Source organism: Filicampus tigris, chromosome 7, assembly GCF_054856515.1.
Source record: "Filicampus tigris isolate MCC_2025a chromosome 7, RoL_Ftig_1.0, whole genome shotgun sequence".
Classification (NCBI taxonomy): domain Eukaryota; kingdom Metazoa; phylum Chordata; class Actinopteri; order Syngnathiformes; family Syngnathidae; genus Filicampus; species Filicampus tigris.
Window position 1 is genome coordinate 7,390,592 of NC_141223.1, and position 25,101 is coordinate 7,415,692.

The following is a 25,101-nucleotide window of genomic DNA, read 5'->3' on the forward strand; positions in this document are numbered from 1 at the left end:
CGTCATTCAATAAATGGCTGAAAAGTGCATCGGCGATTGATTCTCCTTTTTCCCTTCGCAATGCAATTAACCACTGTAAATCCCCGCAACAAACAATTTCTTTAAAAAAAAAAATTGGAATCAAGTGCGGGGGTCAAACAATGCACCAAAATAAATGCTGTATAACTAAGATGAGCAAAATCTGAATATCTATATCTGAAAATTGTGATGGAAGGAAAATATGGCAGAGATGTTATGGCGGTGTGCAAATACATAATGTGTGAAATATGCACATTTACAGAAAACTGCGCTGTACTCAAGATAAGTTGTATGCAAACATTTACAGTATATATAATATAACCCTTCTGTTGAACAGTGTGAACCGACAGACTGCTGAGCAAACCTGCCACCGATTTACAGGTTCAAGTGTATATCAGTGAAGAAATGAAAGTCTGGACCATTGGGGTTAGAGGGTTAAGGGCACTGTTACTCACTTTGTTTCATGAGCTGAACTGCCAAGCAGGGACAGTTGGAACACATGAGGGAAAACATGCGCACAACCATGATGAACATCCCAGAGCTAAGTATAGGTGGTGTCACTACCAGCAGCTGCTGAATGTTGGTCAAAAGGTCTCGTGATGCCACTTCTTGCAGCAAGTTCTGTTGATTCAAACATAAAAATTGGCTTTGAATAAAATAGGTTAGAGAGACATGGCAGTCAAAAATATTTTGAAAATAAAATAAACCACAAAAGGTTTTGCACAAACCTCCTCATGTTGAAAATTGTCCACCAGTCTAGCAAAACAGAGGCAAGTGCTCTCAACAGACTTTTTGTCCTACAGGGGGATTAAAAGAGTACAATTTACAAAATTTTTACACCAATGTGTACAAAAACAGATTGCATTCTTGTCATATTTTCAACTAAATGACAAATCCTCATGAATAAAAAAGATGTGACATGAATGTAGCTTTGTCATTTTTCTCAGTCGCTTTGCGAAGCAGTTCATTTCATAATACAGTCTTTTTCGTAATATAAATCGCTCATACATACAAGTCGCATGAGTCTAAAAATGCATCACGAAGAAGAGAAAAAAACACAAGACTATCCGGATTAAAGTCGCATTTTTTGGAGAAATGTTTGTCACAAAAACCGAGACCAAGAACAGTAGAACTTGGACTCACACTCAAAATCCCTGTTCCCTAATCAAGGGTGCATCAGAATTATGCTCCGAGAGCGCACTGCTTCACTCCAACCATTCGGAAAGTCAGAGAGCGTTGTTCAATTGTGTCTTTTGGTTATTCAGTGCGGCCCAAAAAAGTAGTGCCGGAGCCCAGTGCGCCAGGCATTACAAATCGGAACGGTTCAAGTACGAGCTGCTGTTTATAACATAGATTGCATTCAGAAATTAATAGGAGGGGAGCGAGCTCTGCCTATCCAAACACACACTCTCAGATTAATGTGCAGGTGCCGGAGCAAATTACCAAACCCACCCCGTTTCGACGACAGCGAACGAGTTCCGGTTGGACGAAACTTCCGTTTCTAATTATGGAAACGTTCTTTTTAGTTTAAAATCGCTTACCTAACTACAAACGTGCGTCACATTGTGGCCAAAGGTATAATTGTGGTCGACTATAGTACTCTCCTATTCTGTTTTTTTGGCGGGTGTTAACCCTATTATTGCCAACATTTGGGTTTCGAAAGGTTATTGAATGCATGTAAATGTCATTGTGAAACTTGTTGAGAGACATGTTTGATGAAAATAGGAATTAAGTACCTGATGTGCAAGTCTCTGAGTCAACAGAGGTAGAGAATCAGCAACAAAGTGGAACTCATCAGGTGTAATGCTCTGGCAGCAGTTGGCTGCTATGGCCAAGGCATTCCTCTGTGCATTGATGCTGAAAAACTCTAGGTAGAGTAGGCAGTCAGCAAGGCCACCCTGTGAGGAAGGACATGATCATGTACGGTAGTTTGGAAATAGTTGTGAACACAGACAAGATGCCTTACGGTACACACTTACAGCCTGCAAAATTGCTTTGCTGTGTCGCCTTGACAGCATTTCCAGGGCGGTCAGGGCCTGCTCAGCTACGTCAATAAACTGGATCACCTGAAGCTGCAGACATGACATTCCGTATAAGAGTGTATGTACAAAGGTCCTTACCTATCGCGAGACAGTTAGCCCCGTGTCTTACCTTCTCCAGGAAGACAGGAATAGCGTCTACCACTACAGCTGAGGACCGGGGGAGGGCCTCCATCATATAAGTGAGTGCACGGGAGGCATGATTCATCTGGGGGCATAGATAATCACATTAAAAGAAGAAAACCACTGAAAAAAATAGTGATCAAGTTTAGAAATACTTACAATGTCAAAGTTATGCTCCATTTGTAACAATGTAATCTGTGTAAGGAAGTTGAACAAATAGAAGAATTTGGTCAAATTGGTAATAAGTGCCATCATTTCATGTGAAAAGGTTGTCACTTTGTCGGTGCAGAAGTGTCACGAGACAAACAGAATAAAACGCACCAAAGCAGGCACAACGCTCTTGACAGGGAATCCACCAAGTGTTTCTTCATTGCCCATTACCAACAGCTGGCACATCTCAATGGCAGCTTGGAGCTGCTGAGACTCGTCACCAGTGGCCTGCAGGCCTTGCAGTAACTGCTGAGCCTTGGAGCCTGTACGAAGACAAAAGTCACAATTCTTTAAACTAATTCTTCAGAGCTTACTAAAGTAACAGCAATGCAAAGGTAAGAAGGTGCTACTAACTGGCACCACTGCCTATGGTCCTGTGAAACAGCTGTGACATCCGGGGTCCAAGGGGGCCAAACAGATGTGGGGGGAGACCCCTGGCCTCCAGTAAAGCTATAAAAAGGACACAAAGTGACAGGTTAAGACAATACTTACGCATATGCATCATGACTATATGAAAATATGTTTTAAACTAATGATGAGGATATGTAGCGCTGAGATACCTTGAAGCCTTCCCATTTCTGAGTCATCAGATTCACTCTCTCCAGAGGTGGTCATGCCAACTGCTCCAGTAACTGAACTCGAAGCTGGAACAGTAGATCAGATTTATTTAATTTTTTGAGGAAAGCAATGAAGTTATGACTACACTTAATTTCTAAGTTTAGTTTCGCAATGCAGTGATTGTAAATAAAATCTTTAAGGAGGTACCTGAGGCGCCCTGTGATGCCTCATCAGTGCGAGCAGCCGACGAGTTTGCCCCATCCTGGTTGTTGTCAGAGTCAGCCATTTTCTCCTGTCGGCGAGCGTCAGCCGCCCCACGCTTGCCCAGGCCTGAGCCCCGCCGACTGTACGTAAGAAGCAGAATCAATATGAGCGGAGCAAAATAATTAAACACTGTCTGTTATTGTCAAAGTTAAAACAGATAAAGGATTTCTTTCTTTTTTTTAACGAGGACATTTGATGCAGTTCTTGCTCGGGTTGTTTATGGTTGGAGTTTAAATGATGGGTTACTTGTACAATACAGTAAGGCATATACAGTCAGAAAATTTCACATTTTTTCACAAATTTATACTATTGATCAGTCCTCTCACTGCTAAGTATTTATTCATTTTTACAAAGCGTTGGCCATTCTAAGGTGTTGAAAATGGATTGCTATCTTTGACGATGCAATGTCGATGGCTCAATATACATGGCGTTTTTAAATGTAACTGTAACCACAGCAAAGCTTGCTGTTAAACGGCTGTTCCTCGATTCTCTCACATAATGGCGCAATGTAAAGTGCTTATGACAAACTACAAATTCCATAATGCAGCCAGCAGCTGCCATATCAAACAATAGGCTCCTGTTTTCAATCTGCTGTAATAAACGTAATTAATATTTGATCTTATGAAAAAGCAGTTTTCTTTACATTTTCAATGGTTTTGCAGCATGATCATATTCCAAATTTGTATAATCTTGACATAAATGCTGTGAATTCATGTTCTCTTGATGTAACATGACCAAGAAAATGATCTTCACAATGTACCAAGCACACTTATTCAAATACATTTTCTCCAGTCTAATTCAAGATGGAGGTGTATAAATATAAATATATATATACCTGGTGCTGGCACAGGAGCCCGTGGTCTTCTGGCGTGTGCTCCGCCGAAAGCTGGGGAGCTCTGCTGGAGGAGACTCGCTGCGCTTTTTAGTGGATTCTCTCAAACCTTAGGTAAACAATGGTGACATAAAAACAGGTGAACCACTATGCAAGTATGCAGGGATTTGAAGACTTATAGCAAAGGTACCACAACTGCAAATGTATTTTCAGTGGTTTAAAGTCTCTTTCAATGCTTGTACCACTGGCTAGACAAGCTAGCGGTATTAATAGCACCCGTGGCACCATGACAGGGCACGCTTCATTGCTACATGGTAAGACGGTAGACCTAAGAGTCATTCTTAATTTCCTCAAAAAGATTACACATCAGATAATACTAAATCCTTAAAAAAAAAAAAAAAAAAAAAAAAAGACCAGTCCTTTGTGTTCTTTGCAAATGACAAAACTAAAATATTGAATGAAAATGACAACAGTCAAAACAAAATGCCTCCCAGAACAAGGCGAACACAGGGATTTGTGCTGGTTTACTTACCATTAATGCTGTGAATACGGTACAGTGATGAGGTATCGGATGATGAGAGATGAACAAATTGGGTGAGGTGCAGTTCTTCTAAACAGAGTGGTGTGTCTCTGCCTGCCTAACCGAGTCAAGTGATAGGCTGATAACCAAGCCAACTTAGGAGGAGTCTCCCTTTTTGGGCCCAAAGCCCAAGACACTGAGGCCCTTTACTAAGAACAGTGTGACCCAACAATCATTTTCACAGGTACTATTCACTTAAATGCCAAAGTTTTCATGGGGAAAAAAAAAGCTTGTCTGACTGCACTGGGTCAGACTGCTGTGAATTTTGAAAATAACCTTTAAAATACAGTAAAACCTCCCATTCAGTAGCCTATTCCTTCATGTAATAAATCTGTAGTATTTACAGTAGAAAAAAAAAAGTAACCGCAAGTACACTTTGAAACTGCAAATTTCAAAGTGTGTGTGTGTGTGTGGGTGGGGAGGGGCGGGTGTATAACTGATGTTATACAGTAAACATCTTCACAGCAATGTCCGACTTAATCACACTATTGTTTCATGTATTTCCCTCCAATTTGCTTCAGTCAAGACTTGATCAGCGTGAAAAGAAAGAATGAAATATGTATTACTTCCAAAACCAATTTCTACAAAATCATCTTGACTTTCACACCTAATTCTATACAAGGCAATGAAGAATGCACTACCATTAGCTAAACCATTACATGACGCTTAGATAAAACAATCAGTCAATGAAACTTCAGTTAGGTCTAACCTCGAAAAAAAACCAACTTCTGATTCAGGTGTGTGCTTCAACTATTGAGCTACATGCACTCATCAGGGGCATGAACGGCCCATGATAAATAGGTCCTTGGAATTTCCATTTGTTCTAAGCCTTCAAACAAACTGGTCCCCAACCTTTTTTCCGCCGCGGACCGGTTCATAAAAGACCATACTTTTCACGGATGGGCAACCATTCACCAACATTCACCGTAAGGGTAACAATGCTTTAATATGGTCACTATGGTAAAGCTTAAACGTGCAACAGACACCGCAGAACAAATATAAATGCATGAAAAATATATACCGTATTTTTCGGACTATAAGCTACATCTTAATATAATATAAGTCACACAGACTATTCAAAAATAAATAAATACATAATGAAAAAAGACTACTACAACAAATACTAGTCTGCTTCCTGGCTATTGCTGAGGTGTCCTTGAGCAAGGCACTGTTCCCACGCAGCTCTCCTTGCATCCCCCTTTAATCTGACATCTCTCCTTATATGCCTGCTTGCGTGTGGTTTGGTGGTGGTGGTGGTGGTGGTGGTGGTGGTGGTGTGCAGCACAAAGAATATGCAGCATGTGCAAGTTGAATTTCCCCTTGAGGCATTATAACATGGATGCAAAGTTAAATTCAAATATTAAATATTTCAATATGCCAACCACATAACTGAGGCAAAACCCCAGACCATCCAAATTAAAAACTATATGCCAACCACATAACTGAGGCAAAACCCCCGGACCATCCAAGTTAAAAACTATCAAAACATTTCTCTCAAGTTTGGTCTGTCTGAGGCTTTGTGGTATGTAACCACCTCACACATCAGTGATGTCATATCACAGCACGAGGGAACTCAGCTTTATGCAACGTGAACATGCACATGAGACTGAAGTGCTAAGATCACACCACAAGATAAACTATTCTCCTAAGTACAAAACATTTTTACATTCACATGCAGTTTGGACAAGCAGAGCTTTCAAAATAATTTTACGAGATCTTCCAAACACCACAAAAAAGGTATTGAAAACCTTGTTTAAGAATAGTTAAGGTTTACACAAAGTTTCTGCAAAAGCCGCCTTGTCATCTTACACAGGAAAAGGACATATAAAACAGATGGCATGTGAGAGCCCAACATAAACCTGATGGGTCATACTAAGAATTGTTGCAAACGGATCGTACGCTGACCATATAACCATGGAGAATAAAAGTTAAAATTTGCCATCTTTGTTGCCTGGTAAGTGTCAAAAATCTGTAACAAGCATCACGGTTCTGAAAAAAAAAAAAGCCAGCCAGGTTTGTTACATTATATATCGTATACATTCAGGAAGCATATCCAAGTATTACGGAGGACATAGAGTTGGACTGAACCTTAAAATGACACTAGGACGGCCACGATTAGTTACCGTATGTTCCGGGCCATAAGCCGCACCGCTTTATAAGCCGCATTCACTCGATTTTGTTTTTTTGTTTTTTTTAAAGAAAATTTGGGGAAAAAACGTAAATAAGCCGCACTGATCTATGTTGAAAACATTTATATTTACTTTTTAAAGTTTGACTGTAAATGTACATGTATGTACCTGAGCAGATTCTTTCCTAACAGTGCCTTTTAACAGCAACGTTGCTGATTAAAACAGAACAGAACCAAGAAAAGATAAACAGTACTTATCGTCATTTCACTGCCGGCTGACGCTCCAGTTTGTCAGCTAAATGACCACCATCTATTGTTCTATTACATTCTACATATGCACCTGTCTTGTTTTATGTTAATAAAGTCAGCCAATCTAACACACGACATGCTGCCAACTGTACTAAAGCAACAATAGCAACAGAACAGACGTTACATTAGCCAATCGCATTCATGTGCACTTCAGGAACCTCTAGGAAAACATAAATTCAAAGCATTACAGCACCTAATGCAATAACCTAGTATTCTATTTGTGTATTTATTTAATGGCCACTTAGTTTTTCTCGCGAAACTGCCTCGTCTCCCGTTGAGTGTATGCCTGTCTGTGACACGTGTGGAGTAATGGTAATCCGGGGCATCCCTGATGTAAACAGAAGCATTGTGGGTAATGCAGTTTCATGGCTTGGCCCATGTTAGCAACAGAGTCCGACGATTCGGTTGGCCGGTACTGGATGGTATGACGCTCTCAAGGTACTTAACATTTGTTGACAAATCAGTTTTAAAGGCTTCTTTGAATCATTGGAGCGCCGCTCACCGCATATTGTGCAGGGAAGGCTTTGTTCGTGCCCGGGAATAACCTTTTCAAGTGTGTCTTCTAGTATTGTGTGTGAAATGAACCTTTCTTTTCTTCTTGGTCATATGCTCATGTTGAATTTTCAATGGGCCTTTTCCCCTGTATAATGATTTTACTCAGTTTGCTCGCTTGCGGATTTAATATTAGCGTTACACAGCCGAGACAACTTAACAAGCATCCAGACTCAGTCACGAATGTAACGGAGACAGTCACTTTCAGTCACGAATGTAACGGAGACAGTCACTTTTCAAAATAAAAGATTTTTCAGCCTCAAATAATAAATACACCAGAAGTACTATAAGTTTTTTTTTTCCTTTCATCTGTGCAGCCCGGTTGAAAGTGGCCCGCAGACCGGTGGTTGGGGATCCCTGCCTTTAAGAATTCAAGATGCAAGCTAATGATGGTTCTATAAGAGCAGCTGCTTTACGTATGATCCGATTCGGCGACTAACCGTGACTACAGTTGGTGATTAGTCGAATAGCAAAATAATCGTTTGTGGCAGCCCTATAGCCCTGCATGGAACTTGTACTGCCAAGTCAGTTCTGTATTATCATAAGCATTTCAATAATGATAACTCACGTGCTAGTTTAGCTTGTAATCCAGACGGTCCTGGTTTGGATGTCTCAGTTTTGGATGATCCAGTGAGAGAAAGTTTGGGTTTTGGCAGGTTGACTTTTGGGTTGAAGCGTGTTGCCCACTCAAACTTTGAAGAGCTTGACTTGGCCTGCTCCTTGTCACGGGTACTTCGGCGAGGAGAGGGACTGGAGGCGGAGCGAGAGCGGCGTGCCTTAGTCTGGTCTTTTCCCTGTTTAACTCGGGCGCCTGGCGCCGTAGCACTGTTTGTGCCTGTAGTGGAAGAGGAGGAGGAAGTTGAGGCAGAAGAGGAGGAGTCTGTCACGTTGCTGCACCCAGCTTTGGCTGAGGCGGCCGATTTTGACGCCAGCTTGGTGGGTTTAACAGTTCTGCCCTCGGTACGATTGGGGAGGGACACGGTGGTGCTACTTAGACCAGGGTGAGACTCCGCTTTCTTCCGTTTCTGGACCGGTGAGGCCCCAGCGGCCCCACTTTTCTTACTTTGTCCTCTACCTGATGATGCAGGTGCTTCTACAGCAAGTGACCTCTTCTTAGCTGGGCCTTTCCTGGTCTCTGAGGTATTATCTCTGGGTAACGACAGGGATTTGGGCTTTTTTGATGGTGTCGGTCCTAAGGTGCTAATTTGGTCTGGAGCTTCACTTCGCTTAAGTCCTCGGGTGCCTTCGCTCTTGGACTGGTGGCTTTGTCGCTCTTGTTCAGATGTCCCTGCAGCTTCTGGGTCGTCTTGCAGTACAAAAGATGCCGGGGACAGAGCAAGTCCGCTTCTATGAAGGAAAACAACAAAATGTGATCTAAGAAACTAGGTGCTTACAAATGTCACTCACAGCAAAGCGTACATCATATGTTCAAACAAACTCAAGCAATGAAGTACCAAGTATAGAGGATGGGTACCTTTTTGAGCTCTGCCCTCTGGTCTGGCCAGTGGCTGAGCTGCTTGTGGCTTTGGAAGCCTTAGATATAGGCCTTCTACTTTCAGGTGGGGAATTTGCTTTTTGTTTGACCTGCTCTGACTGCAACCTGTAAGGTTGGAAATTCAAGTGCAAGGAACAGTGTGGGTGGTTGTACTTAGGCCACATAGATGTTATTTAAGCCAAACAAATCATTTTTGACAACTGCCTTCGAGCAGACAAGCATGGCAAACTTAAAACTACCGGTATATCGGTCATATTCAAGACAAGATACATGTAAAGTGGAACCTCTAATGCTGAACACAATCTACTCGGGCAAGCTGGTCAACCTCAGCTTTTGTTTTTTTTCCCCCCTCATAGGTTCATATTTTAAAACCAAGGAAACAAAAATCAATTGTAGAGTCAAACTATCGGCATAACGGATACTGATTAATGCGAACGCTACCAGTTTGAGTGTAAATAGTTGTTAACTGGTCCAAACAAAAATGTGTTCTCAACCTTAACTATGATGAGTGTGATAGGAAAGCGAGGATGCAAGTCGTCCTGCATAATATTGACTTGCATAATATTGTCAGCGTATTGTTGCATTAGCAATGTCATACTAAGCTGCAAGACAGTGGCAGAAGTTCTAAGCAGTTGTGTAGTAAATTCGGGTAAGAGGCCACCACAATGCTTCTGTGGTGGTGTCACAACAAATGTCAAATGTTGTGTCGGTTCTGCTCACATCACACGTATGATTTGTGACGTCATGCTCCTTGACCACATTAAGACTTTGCAAACCAGCCTTTTTACGGGTAGTCAACAAAAGCCAAGAAAAGGATGAATTTGTTGTGAAAATAGGAAGTGGCACTAGCGAGGTCGCCATTGCAGAAGAGAATCTTAACTTTTTTCTGTAAGCGCCACTGCATACTGAACTACACTGAATACTTGCAGTGGCGAAGTCGCAAATTATAGCCAATCAAAATGCACAGAAGCATTGACACAGGCAACAAAGTTACCGGTTTTATGCAGGCATGTCTGTTTGCCTGCCGCGCGCCTCTAAGCTGTCCATCTATGCCAAGCACATATAGTAACAGACAGAAATACAGAAAAATGCTGTGCCACTAGATGAGAACAGGTACATAATTAACCGGTGTATCCACTTTTTGTGAGTCGTTTTGCTTAGTGTTGTGCCGTTAGATTTTTGTTTTCATAAAATATGTGCCTTGGCTCAATAAAGGTTGGCAAACACTGGCCTATGTAGTTCACAATACTGTGTTCAGTTTAAGCGGGTGAAAAGTAATGTTTTTTGCAGGAGATGTGCTGATTTGCCGTCGATCATGATGGGCTGATTTCCGTAGAAAGGTTTGTGATCGGCATATGTTGATCAATGACTTTCATTGCCAATCACAAAAACTCAAATCACATCGAAGGTTTTTCTTAAAGGTGTCTCCTCCTCTGTGATTTTTCCGCTCTATATTACAATCTTACAAACCTCTCAACAGTAAATATTCTCATCTCTCTGTATTCCTCCTTGAAGCATACGGGTTATCTTTGTTTAATCAAATTAAGTCATTTGCAAACATATGCTTTTACTTAGGTAAACAAGGATCAACATTTTCACCTATTTTCTGACATGTTGCAGCCCAAACCATTAACTGAATCTTCATATGTTTGTACATTTTCAGTGTTGTCAATTGGAAAGAATGTCATATTTTGTATAGTAAAGGGTGAAAATTTGGATATAATGTACTTTCAATATACTATATCCCCATTTTTCATCTTTATTCTCACCCACATGCTTTCTGTAGCTACACACATCTTTCTTGACAGAGTAGGTTATAATGGATTAAATAATATGATAAAGTTCAACATATTGTAAGGCGAGGGTCAAAACATGATCCAAGCTCGCGCAGTTCACATCGCAGGGAATCTACAAGAGAAATCACCCAATGCGCAGGGTTGAGTGGCTAACTGTCATTTTTTGCAATGGGTCTGGTCCTAGATGGATTTAGAAGCATCGCGCAATGTGCGCCAGCCCTAAGGCAATGTCGAAAGGCACACTGATCAGCAGTGAACACTCATTGATTTTTTGGGAAACTTTTTTGTTTTTGTTTTTCTTCTTTGACCACATTGGTTTTCTATGCAACTGATGTATGTTTAAATTTGTGCATTGATAGAATACACGCCTATGTTTTGAATTTGCAAAAAATTAATTCATTTTTACAATTACAAAGGTTTTGGTGAACGCACATATGAAACTGCGGGGTTTAGTACCGCGAACCAGGTTAAGAAGCACTGCTTTAGATGCGCACAGAGCTCAAGACTCATGAGATGCCGTTCAAACTCCATGTTTGTGGGTGAATGATTTGGCTCATTTTTCCAGAAACTTGTGGTTGAACTAAATATTGTGACCTCAGGGGCATTCAACTTTAGAGATTCCATTTTAGGTATAGAAAAAAAAACATCAATTCAAGTTACATACTACTTAAACGAGAACCTTGTTAACAAAAAGTATTATGATGTATTCACAATGAAACTGACCTTCCTGCGACTGTGTGGTCTTGTGGCTGGGCCGCAGCAGTGTTCCTCTGTGAACGGCGCAGTGACCCCCCTGGATTGGAATTAGGCCGGTTGGACATTGGCACCTCTCTCCTGAAGGGACATACCCTTTCTAGACACTACCATTCACTGCAATCAAAAAGGGCATTGGAGAAAATAAGATACATAAGAATACTTATGTTAATGTGATACTATTACTATAGATTATGTATTGGCATTTGGCTAGTATTTGGGAAATCAATATATCACTTGGCTATAATTACAACTTGATTTAAATATAATCAGAGAGCAAAAAGGGCAATCATTATGGGATTATATAATTGAATGTTATATTTTAACAAACTAGATGACTCTTGTTTCATGTTTTTTTTCATCTTAACATTTACATTAACTACTGTAATGTTGGACTCATGTGGTGAAGAATTTCATATACAGTAAATGCTTCCATTCATTAATGAATACAAGCTTGTTGATCATAAGCATGTCATTTACAGAGAATAAAACTTTAGTAAACTTGATTGGATTATATGTAAAACCAGTTTATAAAAACAATCAGGGCAAATAATGACATCTGCCTCTACAAAGGAATTTTAAAATTGATGTGGTTAGTATTGTAAGGGAATCAATCAAATGTACAGCTTTCACGTGTTTCATGTTTTGAACACACAGACATTATCAACTGATACAAAAACACACCTCAAAACAACTTTAACAGTCATCTGAGACTAAAGACAAAAACACTGACTTTGAATGGAAAAATCATTAAATAAGTGATCATCAAAATACGCCATAGTTTTAGTAAGCTCACAGGGCCATTTTAGGCCCTCGCTGACAGTGCATCCTGGTCTTTGTTTATTCGTCCAGTCGGATGGACCACGCTCACCTTGTCCGTTAAGTTCCAACGCTGTCGGCAACACGAAACGAACCGGAGTTAACGCTGATGCACCACTAATAAAACACAACGGAGTCTATTTGTTCAAGCCCCGATAATAGAGGTCTGAATTTCTGACGTAGATCTCTACAGTCACCGACTAGCATGTTAAGCTAGTACCTTAAATTTATCACGGAATTTTCCCCTTTTGTACACTGTATGCACGTTAAGAACCCCAACCGAAACTGATTAACGACTGGATAGTGGCTATTATTAGGACACGTTGTTAGTAAACGCATACACGACACTCAAATCGGCTAAGTACAGCAGCTAATGGAGCAATGGGTTGGTTAAATGCGTAGTTGGCGTACCGGTGTGTCAACCTTTCACGTTGAAGCTCTCATCTAAACTCACTTATCTTTTTCTTTGCTTGTATTTTTTCCGTGCAATCTAGCTCGTGCGCGACATTAAAGGTTATTTTTAAGCACTGTCGAGACAGGGCCCTTTTGATAGGATACACATTCGATCGCCAAAGAATCCTGTTAGCGTCATATATCGAACACGGTAGCATCGAAGGCGATTAATGAGACACGGCTAGCGAGCAAGCTACAATCAAACAAGCGCCAGCTAACTTGTTATACCGACTAGTACGACTACCGTGCCAATTTTAGTCCTTATGCTCTGGCTAAAAACTACCAACAGCCGCCAGACTCTCGCGCAAGTTTAGCTTACAGGACGTGCTGTTGTATGGGATGATTAAAACAACCAGACAAACAAGTCGAATTGATAAGAAATCAGTTACCAGGCATATCCAGCATCTCTTCCGCGAGTGTCGATGTGTACGTAGAACTCACAAGTATGGCTAACTAAGGTTAGCAAGCTAAGGATCACTAATGTTTTCCGAGCTGATAGAAGGCCAATGTCCTACTCTCAGTGACGCCAACTCGCGTTTGTCTTTAATGTTTCAGAGGCAGACACAAGTTGACCGAACACGCGACATCTGACACTTAAAACCGTGAAAACTACTGTCCTGTGCCAACACAATATTTAAGCACCTTAGCACGGACGACCAGGTTTTGTTAACGTATTATTCGAAAGCTAACGCTAGCATAGCCAGATACGATGGCAAACGCTTCCAATTTGTTTACTTACAAACAGTAGACTGACATAATGGCTTACCATAGCCCCGATATCGTTTTACCGGCTAAGATAGTCACTCAGTTCAAAATAAAAATACTGACCTTAACATCGAATTAGGTTCAACAGGAGACAATCGTATGCGGTGGTTAACGCTGAACGTTGGCAAATCAAACAAGAGGGTTACAGCTAACACTGGCACTGAAGCTAATTTATATTAGCATGTCTTGTTGTCGCGAGCTTGCTTTTTGTCAGCAAGACGAGATGTGATTCTCTAAACTGCGGGTCCCCTGCACCAGTCAAACGATGTACATTAGGCAACTGAGTCGCACTGAACTAAGTGTACGGTCTCGTTTTCTAGGTGGTAGCCACCAGCACGTTCACGTAGGCTAGCAAAACGAAATGGCCTCTGATACCTATTAGACACAAAAACAGGAAAGCACAGACGGGATTCGAGACCTTAAACAAAGAGTAGACCATCATTTCCTCATATCAATTTCGGATATTGGATATTTTCGACAGGTCTTAAGGCTGTTGACCCAAGTGTCACTGAAAACCGATACATTTGTCTTCATGGTGTTACCTATTTCTTCCAGTGTTGTAGTTGTAACAGACAGTGCACGAGCTCCTCTATTTTCTCTCTCGGTCCCTCTCTAGCCCTTGCTGCTAGTTTCACATCAGCTGAGAGACCAACAACAGTGATGTGCATCCGCCTGATTATTCCGCGCAGGGACTAGATTCTTCTGACGTTAGCTTCCGGTTTTAGCCGCATTAGAAAGCTGTTGTTGTGAACTGGACCCCTTCCTTTTCTAATTTAAAACAAAAACGACTTGGCACTTATGTGATGGCGTCTGCCGTCACACGACATATCTCATATATATATATATATATATATATATATATATATATATATATATATACCTACCTCTGTTTTTTATTTATATATATATATATATATATATATATATATATATATATATATATATATGGGGGTGGGCGTGTGTGTGAGTGTATGTGTGTTGGGGTGTTTGTGTGCGTGTGTACACGTGAAAGTATGAATTTAATTTAATATCAGGAATATTAGAAAAAATCAATTATAACACGACATTCTTTCACTACTTACAAATGCTGAAATGTGATATATGGGGGAACCTGGCAACTATAAATAAAACCTTAAAAGGAGTGTGACTTCATAACAAGGTCAATGGTCAATTGTCGCACTTTCTTCCTGTTTATGTTTATTAGAAAGGAACTCTTGCGATCTCTGCTGGAAGTAATCAGCACTGCGGTCTCAGTGTGTTCTCCCGGGTAGCCAGCAGAGGACGCAACACGGCAAAGTAAAGTGCTAGCCCGTCAGATGGCGAGAGGAGGCGAGTAGGCGGGGGATCAAGTAGGTAACGTGTGCAAAACAAGTGCTGTCATTTTGTTTGCCATTTCAGGCCTACAGACTACAACACATTTCAGACACATCAGTAAACGTCATACACCTGAAACCTGCACAGGCAAGGAACATTACCGTCAGACAGAGGTAGGCCTATTTCGTATTGTTTTTCGTTCCCACAAGGGACTCTTATTACCAGTTGAACAGATGGGGTACAAAAAACAACAAAAAAAACGCCTGGAAATATAAACAGCTATATGATCAGGTAGGGCATGTGCTTGTTTTATAACTTCCATTGTGTAGTGTTATACGTAATGATAAAGATTATGTCATTTTCCAGTGCAGAGTATGTCTAAATTCAGGGCAAGCACTTTACATGTCAAGTTCAGCTAGCTAGCTTGCTATGTTGAATGATCTGCTGTGACATGACCACACAGAATTTGACTGGAAAGTATTGGTCTATTATTAGACTCTAAACACCGGATTCTGCCTTCTCAGCTACCCCGCCAATGACAAAAAAAATATTTTTATTACATAACAATAAAGGATCTATCTGCCACACCACTTCTGGAATACTAAAGAGCTAGGCCTCAATCTGAGGCAGAATGGTGGCCTATCTATCCTGTCTTTGCTGGAATGGCATCGTAAAGTGCCGCTTTTTTTCCACCCCTCATCCCCAGCCTCGAGCTCGTCTTTGTGGGTCAGTGATGCAATGAGAGTGACGCAGCTGAGGCTGCAGCTCTCACAAGGCTACTAACTATACATGGCAATGCAAGAATCATGGATCTGGTGCCAGCTGTTTGTGACACAGAAAGCTACTAGACAACAGTGAAGAAAGAAGATGGTAAACACTTGATCCAGGGAAAAAGCAGGACAACACTCCAGTGGTCTCAAACTCAACAAGGCTTTCCAAGGCTGCACATTTCAGGAACCTCTGCACCTTTGGGTAAGCAACTGAGAAATTGTGCTTGTTGTGGTGACATGGGAAGATCTCAGGGATGCGTGTAAAGAGTGTTAATGGTTTCTCAGAGAAGATTAGGCCGAGCCTGTTTTTTTTTAACTTGCTGCCTAGATAGTCTTTTAGTATCAGTTAAATTACAGACCTTAAATTAGTTGTGTTGGATACATTTAATTTGAGAAACAGAAACATTTAAATGGTTTAATTTTTATCATATTTTAAGTCCTTGTTAAATGAAAATAATTGTCTTCTAAATTTGACACACCAGGGAGAAGAGTGTTATTGTCCCCCATTGCTTATTTCACCATGCTTTGCGTGCATGTGAGAGAGAGACATAGTAAGTACATTCTCGACATCGATTGGCTGTTGGCGACGTGATGCGGCTTCATGTTCAAATTTTAAAACTCCAGCAAATTGACAAATAAGCAAGTTTGTGGGTCCTCGCCCCCACTCCTGTTGCATATCGTCAAACGCATCATCCACGCCGCCTGGCACGCATTCCTTTCTATCGCAAACTGCATTGACTTTACATCCAAACGCACTGCAAGAAACAATCAATTCATGATCAATCTGACCGCAGCACTGACTTTTAGAGGAGCGGCTGCTGTTAAGCCGCCACGCTAGCTAGCCAGCCGCCGCTGCGGACTCGAGGAGCTGTGAACCTCTTTTTGTACATGCAGATGATGTGTTGACATCAACAAACATTATTGCGATGGGTTGGTAGAGGCCAAATTTTATGTCAGCCGCAGTACTTACAGACTCACTTGCAAACTCCAAGTTAAAGTAGAAGTCAACCCAAACATATATATTTTTTTAAGAATATGTTCTATGTAGGCCCACTAGTTGAAACAGGGTATTCTGATAAATATTGGGTATGTATGTATATGTATAGGAGTTAATCCACTCGTTTTTAACCATCTCTGGGGGCGGCCATTTTGTCACTTCTTTTGACTGAAAATTACATCGCAGTTGCTCAGGTAATGACCAATCACAGATCACTTGTTTTGTGAAGTTGAGCCATGATTGGCATTCTGATTAATATTGCTTTTGTCTAATATAAATTAAGCAACAAAATCCACCCCTTTTTAGCCATCTCAGAGGGCGGCCATTTTGTCATTTCTGTCGACTGAAAATGACATCACAAATGCTCAGGGCTCAGCTAATGACCAATCATGGCTCAGCTTCAGAAAACAGGTGAGTTGTGACTGGTCGTTACCTGAGCCCTGAGCAACTGTGATGTCATTTTCAGTCGACAGAAGTGACAAAATGGCCGCCCCAAGAGATGGCAAAGAACAGGTGGATTAACTCTTATTCCACAAACGCAATATTTATCAGAATGCCTTGTTTCAACTAGTGGGCCTGCATAGAACATATTCTTGAAAAAAATATGTTTGGGTTGACTTCTGCTTTTAATGAGACAAATTTCACTGGCGAGTACATTAAAGACGGCAAGGAAACGGACAGCTTCCAAAGATTTGGCAGGCTAAGTTACATTCTCAAATGTTAAAAGACCTGGAAACAACAAATCTATTTGACCATTGAGCAAGCAGCAGTGGTTAACGTCATATGGTATGGACACATTTGGAACCTTAGATAGATTTGGAATAATATTTTGAAGCGCCTGTGTAAAAGCTAGCAAGTAGAGCCATCGTGTGAGTGAGTACTAGCTACCTTACAGTGAAAAAGCACAAACTAGTTTACTGGCTGCTCCTCTGGCTAATGTAATGGGCATCATGTGTTTGGGTAGCTGTATTTATGACATATACATCAGTAATTTCTGAACTGTAGTATATACAATGTGTTTGGGTGATCAGTCCATACGTTTGACTGGCTGTTTTTTTTTGAAGAACAGTAGATCAGAGTTTCTCTGAGCCATCTTGAGGAGACGGAATAGAGTGTCATGTGACAACCCCTCCCACACCGAATTGTGGAAATAAAAGCCCCGTTTTCATCCTCAGAGGCTCAGAGTGCCATGGTGGGTTCAGCTTCAGCCCCTCCCCCCCATCGTCTGCAGTGCTGACGCATCTGCTGCTTGTGCATCAGTCAACAGCCTCTATGTCGGCATACATGTATATCGCACCAGTATCAGAACTGTTTTACCCCAAGCATTCAGTTGCCATGCTCACTGAAACTGCGAGTGAGAAGATTTAGAGTCGTCTGTTCTTTGCTTGCAGTGATAGAAATTAGGACTAGTGTTGCCGCCATCTTCTCTCCGGTTCTGCATTACCAACCACTGCCTCTGTATAAGCACAGGCAAAGAAGGGCTTGTGTGTAACATTCTGTTGCACTGGGTGAAACTGTTCATGAAATAACCAATGTGCATTATTATTTTTGCTGTGGGGGTTTAATGAAGCATTTATGTATTGCAGTGTATTCCTGCTATCAGTGGTGTATTTGCTCCGGCTCTTGTATCGGGCAAAGAGCTTGTGTGGTGTAGTGCCCAGCATCGCTCAGTTTTCGACAACCCTCTGCCATGTTTGATGAAAGTTGCTGTTTCCTGCAAAGAATGTGTCGGTTGCCCAGCTAGCACTAAGGCGAGCCCGTCCTCTAGTATAGCTACACGCTGTGGAAGGACAGGAGATGGACAGCCTGAGAAGAGAAAATCAGGGCAAATCCACTTTTGGACCTGGGCTGCACAGATGGAGGCGAAGGACAAGGAAGCTGGAGTCATGACCACGCAGAAGGGGAGAGAAGCAAAGATGCTTGAAAAGACTCTGCTTTTGACAGCCTCGCTGTTCACCGACTATAAAAAAAAAGACTTCAGTCTTATTCCCCCCAAATAGTTTTTTTTGTAAAGTAGGTTTGAGATGTACAGTAAAGTGACACTGCGTTGCCCTCTATCATTTTCTCTGAGTTGCTAAGGTATGTTTTGCATGATTAGTCTCAATTTACATTTGTCAGTGAAGCACGCGTTAGAGGTGTGTGGCATTTGCGTAGTTGATGTTTTTATCGTTTTTTTTTATAAGAAAGTATATAGGCATTTCTAAGTTTGGGGGGGTGCGGATTTTATATCATGCTGTAATGACATGAAAAATATTCCCTTAAGTGCTCATACTGTATGTAGCTAGGTGTTTGAAATTATGAGCTCTGAGGATGAATGTACAATTTTCCGTTGTAAACCTGTGGGTTTAAAGACTTGTATCCAAATGTGTATTTTTTTACTAGGTGAGGAATGGCAACCTTAAAATGTAAAGTTGAAACTTGAGAGTAAACATAAGCTATTACACCCATGGCACATCACATGCTGTCACAAGGAATTCAGTTTGGTAGAATGTCCGCTGCAGATAAAGTAAAAGATACAAAGAAGCTTCAGGCAGAGACAAAAATGACGTCTCTTACTAGGCTACTGTGAGTTTGGGGCTCTCAAAACACAAAATGTTTGTGGGAAAAATTGACAACAATAGATCATAGTGTTGCTTGCAATCCAGCTTCATCCCAATACATACTGTGCAATAGTCGGTTGCCATAACAACAGATGTCTGAGAAAGTGGACAAGGAGGCTGGTTGTATTTTCTGCAATACGAGTGTTTAAAAAAATGGTGGCCATAATTGTATTACTTGCACTACTGCAAATTTGACAACAAAAATATAATGTCACATATTTTACTTAAGTTATGAAGTTGAAGCAAATGTTCATGCATGCGAATGTTATGATGACGATGGTGATGTTAGCCCAAAAGAAAGCAATCCAAGTGAGAAATGCTAAATAATTCAGTAGGACTCAGACCAGTGTCATTTGCATGGTTAGGCCACATAGTAACAACTTCATGCTGTGAATCCGCTTTCAAAGTGGCAGTGAATGAACTGTAACTTCCTTAATGTCTTCATATAAATTCTGTTTTGTAACCATTTCCACACATTTTAACAGTGAAAACTTAGAGCACACCCACCATGAGTGTTGTTGTTTTTTAAACTAGGTCACAGTCATGTTTTGATTTGTTGATTATCTCTGAAAGAATCAGTGATTTACATAAGTATGTTGACCTGCTGGCACGGATGCTTATCTGTCCAGACATTGCTGCCATCTAGTGTTGTGATATGAGCTAAATTTTGTCAAGGGTTTTTATATTGTTGTGGATGTATATTTTCATAGTTAATTTGTAGCACTAACGTAAATTGTTCTTTTTTTTTTTTTTTTTAGATGGCTGCGATTTGTTGCTTCAGTTAGAACCTGATGGATAGTTTTCACCCTCACAGCGTGCTCAGCAAGCTTAATGAGCAGCGCTCACAAGGCCTTTTCTGTGATGTGACTATTGTAGTGGATGATGTGAAGTTTCGTGCCCACAAGAACATCCTGGCAGCTTGCAGTGGCTACTTCAAGAATGCTCTGACAAATGAGACATGGAGTTCTAGCCGTGTGCTAGAACTGATGGATCTTAAGTCTGATGTTTTTGCCTGCGTCCTCAACTTTATCTACTCCGCAAAGGTGACATCGCCTTGTGTCGAGGACAAGAAGGAGCTAATAGCAGCAGGGAAAAGACTTGGCATTCCCTTTTTAGAGAAGCTTGCAGGGCAAGGGAAGCGGGACAAGACTCAAAACCAACCGGATTGTGTTAAATCCATAGACTGGAGCACTAAAAAAACCAAGGAGGAGGCCACCAGACCTGAGGAGCTTGATGGTTCTAGAGGACCACGAATCACCAATGCCTTCTCTATCACTGAAGTGTGTCCTGGGAACAATCCATTCACCCCACTGGAAGAGGGTAGGCAGTCGCCAGATGAGGGGCAGCTCCCATCAAGTCGCCCGAAGTCCTCCTGCCTTGATGGGATCAATGAAATCCCCACCTTCTTAGACCACTCATATGCTGTGAACAAAGTACCTGAAGAAAAAGGTCAGTGGGACGGCAAGAGGTTGTTTAAGTCAGCGGCAATGCAGCAAAAGCAAACTACATACCGGAATTCAGGCCCACTCAAAAAGCGCCACAGGCTTAGAGGTGCTTTGTTTAGAAATGCGTTTCCATCACATACTGAAGCACACACAGAAAAAAATAATACGTTAACTCCAATATTGGCTGAGGGAGCGACTTCAGCACATCCACCCTTTGCACAGAATGAACAAGACAAGCCCAGCGATGCAGAATTTGCTTTTTCCAACAGCTATGTCCAGACAGCATCAAGTCCTCTGCCCTCTCCCACAGAGGACAGCGTTTCAATCTTTGGATGTAAACGCTGTCCAGAGGTATTTAGAAGTGAATTTCTCCTTGCAATTCACTCCAAGGTACATAAAACGTGTTCTGATGGTCATCTGTTTTGCAAGTTTTGTGACAAAAAATTTATTCATCAGAAACGGCTGCGCAATCACGAGCAAAACTGTCCTAAGGCTGTGAAGACCGAGCAAGATTCCGATGACATGGCTGCCAACGAGGGGGACCTTGATTCAGATTGCGCTTTGAGCAAGGAGACCATCAGAACAAAGTTTCCTCCCGTTGACCAACCGGTGACAGGCCCCCTTGTTGTTGATCAATTAGAGCCCCCAAAAGATGGAAATAAAAAAAGGTCAGGTGTCAGTCAGAGAAGATACAACTGCAGTGTATGTAAACGGGTGTATATCACACTCTCCAGTCTGAAGCGGCATGAAAATGTACATTCCTGGCAGAGAGCCTATCCCTGTCATTACTGTAATAAAGTGTTTGCATTGGCAGAGTACCGTACCAAGCATGAAATCTGGCATACAGGCGAACGCCGCTATCAGTGTATTTTCTGCCTGGAAACATTCATGACATATTATATCTTAAAAAACCATCAGAAGTCTTTTCACGGGATTGATCCCACACTAGCCATTAAGCGAAAATCTGCCAATGGCGGTCTGAAAGCCAGTGTTTATCCAATTAAGCTGTACAGGCTTTTGCCTATGAAGTTTAGAAAAAGACGATATAAGACATACAGTCAGACATATTCGGAGGGGGATGAAACAGACTACCAAGGACAACTTGACAACAATCCTCTCTGCCCTCAGTTTGAGGGAAATAGTGCGAGCGGCTGCCCTGACGGTGGTTCGTTGCCTTTGACTTTTATGGCAACAACAAAGATGGTGGCTCCTGTCATGCCCCGCATCAGCTTCGACAAGCCCTGTAAAACAGATATTGACCAAAGTTTGCGCCACAATTATCACCAGAGAGCAACAGGAAAAGATGCCGAGCATAGTTCACCTTTCATTAACTTTGACTGTCCATTCCCGAATTCTGACCCAGCGAATTGCCCTGTGGATAATAAAGGCAGCCCTCTTGACCTAATGAACTCACATCACATCAGTCAAAATGTGACATTCCTAAACTCAATGAACACTGTTGAAAAGCTCAGTGAGCTATCTGCTTCTGCAAAACGAGTGGAGAAAATGACTAAGGAAATGCTTCAGTCGAATACAGAGATCGTGAGTCTCGATAAAACAGCGGGCTTAAAGACCGAAACCTACATTGCCAAACCCGTGTGCCCGGGTCCATCTGCAGATGGACCTGCAATGCCATTATGCCAGATAACTGTAAAAATAGGGGACGAAGCCATCATCCGCCGCAGTATCAAAGGGTCCAAGCTCTTTCCGAGAAGAAAAAAGAGAGAAATGAGAAAACTGGGGGAGTTGGAGAGCCAAACTCAATTCCATCCAGATGACAAGTTGGACAGCTCCAGGCGCCGCTTTAGACCAGACATTTCAGGTTTAATATCTGAGACTCATGAGGATCCCAATGATTGTGACATGGCTGATGAGCTTTGGCGTCCCTACTATTCTTACAAATCTAAAAAGAAGAAAAAGAAGCTGAGATTCAAGCACAGGCGAGCTTTGTTTCACGATTACAATGAGGCAGTTAGAACTGACACCGGTGCCAGTGAGGCTCGACTGGACAGTTGGCAAACAAGAGACAATATCTCAGGTGGGGGAGATGTGAAACGTAGTCTTCACAGAAGTTGTAGCCCAAGGACAACTTACAACTGTGACATTTGCGACAGCTCTTATATCACTGAGACAGGTTTAAGAGCACACATTATCGGTTCTCACCCATATTTCTGTCACACTTGTGGTAAGCAGGGTCCCCCAGGGGAAACACCTAGTGGCAATGATTACATTTGCAACAGTTGTATGGAAAATGGCTCCTGCTTTGATAATTCAACCTGGAACACCAACCCGGAGAAGAAGTTCCGCTGTTCCTTCTGTCCCCAGCGGTTTCTCTACCTTGCCACCAAGAAAAGCCATGAGAAAAAGCACCAGGAGACAGCTGGAGAGAGTTGCACCATCCAACCATGCTTGGAGTACTTCGATAGCTTGAGTGTGGAAAACAAAAAAGACATCAAAACGGAGGAGGATGACAATCAAGAAAGTTCTGACATGCAGTGTGAGCAAGGAGGACATTTCCCCTTCAAGAAGCCTAAAACTGAGGATACCACCGAGTTAATGATTCCATGCCAGGACATTACATACACGCACATTAAAAGTTCTTTATCTCCCCCGACTGAGACACTGTTCACTTTGACTTCGCCCTCAAAAAAACATAAAATGAAACATAAAATGAAAAAAATAATCAATCCATCACATTCTTTAGATCTAGCTTTAAAACCTCAAGCTCAAAAGGGAGATTCCAATAGGCATAAGGACAGTTTGGAAGTAAAAAGTGAAAATGATCACGAGAAGTCCTGCAAACTGTCAACGAAGAATGCATTGGACTTTCAAGACAACCACATTTCTTCACACAAGCCAGAGAAAAGGATGTGTAAAGATGAAACGTTTTTCTAAACCATGGAAACCTACAGGAGGTGAGATAAAAATGATTAAAAAAAAAAAAAGTTCTAGTCACTTCTGTGATTAGAAAATGTACTAAAGTTGTCTTTGCAGCAGAGCTTAACAAAATGTTTCTAAAGAACACACTGAATATGAAGGTCTAACATCTGCTGGAATTTTATCCTATTGTCAACAGGGATGACTTTATAATGTAATTTATATAGGTTGTGATGACCTGACAGACGTTTTGTTTTATTGTTTATCCATCACTTTGCAAAGCAGTTTGTATCAGCTGACTGGAGGATCCAAAAAGAAAAAGCTGTTTCCCGAAAGTAGGTTGAAATTGTGTTTTTGAAACGTTGGCTTTTCTGAAGATGAACTCAATTGGATACATTTTAAAATTGAGGGCAATGCTTTGACTGTTGGTGGAAAAAAAAAAAAAACTTGATCAGATTTCTTTCCCATGCCATTATAATTGAACATCATGGGTTGCACTTTATACTGTCATACTTCTGTTAAAATAATTAAATTTACAAATTGATGGAATAGGGAATCTTTTTTGTTTTGAACACACAGCACTGTTAAGTCCCAACATTGTGTTTGATATATTCGGTATATACTATAAACCATATAAAATGTAAATAAAATATTATTCATGTACTAAACAGTTACATCCTGTTGTTTGTTTGCTGAGTAAAGAGACATGATATTACTGTTACAAAAAGTATAGTAAATAACTTTCCTAACTAGAAGACTATAGAATTATGGCTATATTGCAGGAAATTGAACTTGTTGCGATGTAGCAGCAGCAAAGAATCAGATTACTTCTGTACATATTATTCTCTGTCTTGACTACTCAGTACAATATGGCTAAATCCTCAACAAGGCAGGACTAGAATAACATAATGCAAGATGTGTATGTATTCGTGTAGTCTTACCGAACTAAAGTTCTCCCTGGACTCGTATCATCACTGTGTCCTGTTATGCAGATTCAAAAAGTGATTATACACTTTTTGGTTATTGTTTGTTTGGAGAATTTACTACATACCGGTTAACAAAATGATAAAGCATTTATGATGGCACAGGTTATTTGCATCGACATTATTTTCTATCGGGATTTTTTTTCATCTAGACATCCTGGGAAGGTAGTGTGAAAGATACAATAAGCACCTTTCAGAAAAGTATGTAGCAAATATCGTTTTAAACATTTGATGAGTCTAATGTCACATCTTGAAAAATTGTACAGTACACGTATCTTGCGTTCTGCTTGTACTGTATATAACTCATCCACCAGATGCCACTATTTTCCGTCTCTCCAATATGCATTTTATATTTAATATGGAGAAGTGGTTTAATTGAAATTACGATTGCAGTCATATATAATTAAAGTTCTGCTTTTAG

The 25,101-nt window shown here is 41.1% G+C and overlaps 2 protein-coding genes across 12 annotated transcripts in view; one reads left to right on the forward strand and one right to left on the reverse strand.

Annotated features, from left to right (window-relative positions):
- trip12 (thyroid hormone receptor interactor 12) overlaps nucleotides 1-14,396 on the reverse strand; it is a 29,564-nt gene extending 15,168 nt beyond the window's left edge. For 2 of the 8 annotated variants that reach the window (XM_086035618.1, XM_086035613.1), the window contains exons 1-15: nucleotides 14,237-14,396; nucleotides 11,628-11,774; nucleotides 9,088-9,213; nucleotides 8,182-8,960; nucleotides 4,048-4,153; nucleotides 3,156-3,292; nucleotides 2,951-3,034; nucleotides 2,745-2,840; nucleotides 2,502-2,653; nucleotides 2,340-2,375; nucleotides 2,170-2,265; nucleotides 1,998-2,090; nucleotides 1,755-1,916; nucleotides 747-815; nucleotides 474-639 (exon numbers count right to left, since the gene is read on the reverse strand). In XM_086035618.1, coding sequence (XP_085891744.1) covers nucleotides 474-639; nucleotides 747-815; nucleotides 1,755-1,916; nucleotides 1,998-2,090; nucleotides 2,170-2,265; nucleotides 2,340-2,375; nucleotides 2,502-2,653; nucleotides 2,745-2,840; nucleotides 2,951-3,034; nucleotides 3,156-3,292; nucleotides 4,048-4,153; nucleotides 8,182-8,960; nucleotides 9,088-9,213; nucleotides 11,628-11,725 — 2,200 coding nt within the window. In that variant the 5' untranslated portion in view covers nucleotides 11,726-11,774; nucleotides 14,237-14,396. Of the gene's footprint in view, nucleotides 1-473; nucleotides 640-746; nucleotides 816-1,754; nucleotides 1,917-1,997; nucleotides 2,091-2,169; nucleotides 2,266-2,339; nucleotides 2,376-2,501; nucleotides 2,654-2,744; nucleotides 2,841-2,950; nucleotides 3,035-3,155; nucleotides 3,293-4,047; nucleotides 4,154-8,181; nucleotides 8,961-9,087; nucleotides 9,214-11,627; nucleotides 11,775-12,528; nucleotides 12,751-13,318; nucleotides 13,481-13,757; nucleotides 13,987-14,112; nucleotides 14,132-14,236 lie in introns of those variants that run through there. The other 6 variants (XM_086035621.1, XM_086035620.1, XM_086035617.1 and 3 more) reach the window with 5 other exon arrangements.
- A 616-nt stretch (nucleotides 14,397-15,012) lies between these two features.
- On the forward strand, nucleotides 15,013-24,371 carry zbtb38 (zinc finger and BTB domain containing 38). 4 transcript variants are annotated; one of them, XM_086036619.1, is made up of 4 exons: nucleotides 15,013-15,181; nucleotides 15,715-15,980; nucleotides 20,134-21,210; nucleotides 21,277-24,371. In XM_086036619.1, the coding sequence occupies exons 3-4, from the start codon at nucleotides 20,167-20,169 to the stop codon at nucleotides 23,713-23,715; spliced, it is 3,483 nt and encodes a 1,160-aa protein (XP_085892745.1). In that variant the 5' UTR covers nucleotides 15,013-15,181; nucleotides 15,715-15,980; nucleotides 20,134-20,166; the 3' UTR covers nucleotides 23,716-24,371. The 4 variants fall into 4 exon arrangements, with proteins under 4 accessions (XP_085892745.1, XP_085892743.1, XP_085892744.1 ...); XM_086036617.1 differs by having other exon boundaries at nucleotides 20,134-24,371; XM_086036618.1 differs by having other exon boundaries at nucleotides 15,172-15,299; nucleotides 20,134-24,371.
- The last annotated feature ends 730 nt before the right edge of the window (nucleotides 24,372-25,101 follow it).

Coding starts and splice junctions, on each gene's coding strand:
- zbtb38 (XM_086036617.1), top strand. CDS start 20,167: ATGGATAGTTTTCACCCTCACAGCGTGCTCAGCAAGCTTAATGAGCAG.